The sequence below is a fragment of the Battus philenor genome, unplaced genomic scaffold, assembly GCF_028537555.1.
Source record: "Battus philenor isolate CCGP_79_NKW_IND1 unplaced genomic scaffold, ilBatPhil1.0.hap1 SCAF_6, whole genome shotgun sequence".
Lineage (NCBI taxonomy): Eukaryota > Metazoa > Arthropoda > Insecta > Lepidoptera > Papilionidae > Battus > Battus philenor.
The window spans coordinates 15,934,467-15,936,881 of NW_027181726.1; the positions used below are offsets into that span (position 1 = coordinate 15,934,467).

General features: G+C 34.0%; 1 protein-coding gene across 1 annotated transcript; it reads right to left on the reverse strand.

Moving 5' to 3' along the window:
- Nucleotides 1-460: 460 nt before the first annotated feature.
- On the reverse strand, nucleotides 461-925 carry LOC137930393 (octapeptide-repeat protein T2-like). The gene has a single exon (XM_068773635.1). The coding sequence runs from the start codon at nucleotides 923-925 to the stop codon at nucleotides 461-463; it is 465 nt and encodes a 154-aa protein (XP_068629736.1).
- Between the last annotated feature and the right edge of the window lie 1,490 nt (nucleotides 926-2,415).

Consider the following 2,415-nt stretch of genomic DNA (forward strand, 5'->3'; position numbering starts at 1 on the left):
CGTTCCTAGATCAAACGTATTTTTAAAACTGCCTTTGACAAAATAGAAAGTTTTTTTTTTCTAAATCTGCACAGACTTTCCTTTGTGAACAATGATTTTTAATACACAACCCTTACATGTACTATAAATGACTAAATGTATTTCGACTTGTTCGTTATAAATGTTGATTGTAAATATTTCAGAAAAAAAATCAATTCATATATAAATTATAAAAAAACACTTTCCTGGACGTAATTACATCATACGGAACGTCTTCAGTGGATGTAACTTCTCAGCGTTCTATGTAACAACCGTGCGAGTGCTGGGTCGATCGCGTTATGGCAGAAGGGGAAGTTTAATAAAGGCTTCTTGCTATATAGTAGCGATCACATTCACCAGACTTCTTAATTTATTTCGATTTACAAGTCTGACGTACAATAAAAGTAAATAGTACCTAAAAATAAATACTACCTTTCTTGTTTCATTGATTCCTTGCTTCTTTGCTTCTTTGATTCCTTGCTTCTTTTCTTTTTTGATTCTTTGCTCCTTTGCTCCTTTGCTCCTTTGCTCCTTTGCTCCTTTGATACCTTGCTCCTTTGCTCCTTTGCTCCTTTGCTCCTTTACTCCTTTGCTTCTTTGATACTTTGATACTTTTCTTCTTTGATTCTTTGCTTCTTTGATACTTTGCTTCTTTGCTCCTTTGCTCCTTTGCTCCATTGCTCCTTTGCTCCTTTACTCCTTTGCTTTTTGATACTTTGCTCCTTTGCTTCTTTGCTTCTTTGTTTCTTTGATACTTCGCTTCTTTGCTTATTTGCTTCTTTGCTTCTTTGATACTTTGCTCCTTTGCTTCTTTTCTTATTTGCTTTTTTGCTTCTCTGTATCTATGCGTCTTTGTTTCTTTACATCCTTGCCTAATTGTATCTTTGCTTCTGCAGGATAAACCCATTGTACATTACAAATTCTAAGCTAGTTTCCAAGAAACTTTCAACTATCAGTCTTGAACACAGCCAACGAAAGACTAATAAATTTTTACAGGTTTCATTTTGGGGATTGCCCTACAAAAGTCACAACCTTAGCCCATCATCATTTTTTTTCTATAGGATAAGAAATAAGTCGACCCACCACCACTCTTTACCGTGACGTTTTCTTGGGGAAGTACCAAGCGTTTCAACTCAACGTTTCAAAACCGCACAGCCCGAGTATGGAACGATCTACCAGCTTCTTCAATTCCCGAGGATCACCCAGGTCTCTTGAAGATCAGAATGAATAGGTACCTACTGAGTCAGCGTGCTTCATCCTTTATCACATCGTAGTCTTCCATCGGAGGAATTGGTTGTCAAACGCTAGAAGAAAGCGTCAATCAAAAACCTATCTCTCTCACCTCCAACGCGTGCAAATTAAATTTAAATTTATTCCTAGTAACTTATTTGACTACGTCATATTACTTGCTAACCTTAGTTGTGTTGTCTTTGTGTATATTTGACTCCCAAGGCACACTAAGTTTTATTAGTAATATATGTTTCGATGTTCTTGAATACGTGAATAATACCTGACTAGTTTCACGTACGTGTCTAATATAGGTGTACAATCTACAGTTACTTCTAGTATAGACCAAAACTTTTCATTTTTATATATTATCATGCACTATTTTATAAAATTTATAACAATTTTATACTTTGACTAAGCATCGCAAAAGCGACATCTAGCGTCGTAATTTACAAAGTCATCACAAGAATATTGAATTACGAAATCCTTAAAACGATATCGTTATAACGATGCTATCTTATTATTTAAGTTTAGTTGCAAGTAAAATCAAAGGTGATAAAAAAACACATACTCTTATAAAAATACATTCAAATTGTGTTTTTTTTAACATGACCTAATTAATGTTTACTAACAGTGGTAGAGAACTACGAAATCAAAAGATAATTCAAAATTTTTTTATTAATTATATAGCAGGGGTGTCTAAACTGCGGCTCGCAAACCAAGCTCTTTGTACAATTATTTTTGGTTCCGTTTGACTGTCGAATTATTTAAATATTTAAATTTATATAACCTATATCAGCTTCTAGTAAATCGAAACAAATTACTGTTGTGAATAATTATTATCATTATTCCACTATAAAATTCACGAAATCCAAACACCGATCGTAATTAACTAACCGGCGTCTTAAGTATTATTAGCAGTACTGTCAAATACATGTGCCATTATATCTTACTCCAATACGCATATTTTGTACTTTTGTCATTTATTTTCAAATTATAAAATTTTTGTTTGGTTGTAAAAATTTTCAGTCTCTATCAAGGAGTCTGGCAACCCCTGTTATATAGGATTACCACCGTTGACAGACAAGCTTCCAGAAGAAGGGCAGCAGCGTCTTCTGCATATAATGTACCGCAATAAGACATTCCACATGCAAAGCGTGGTGATTATTG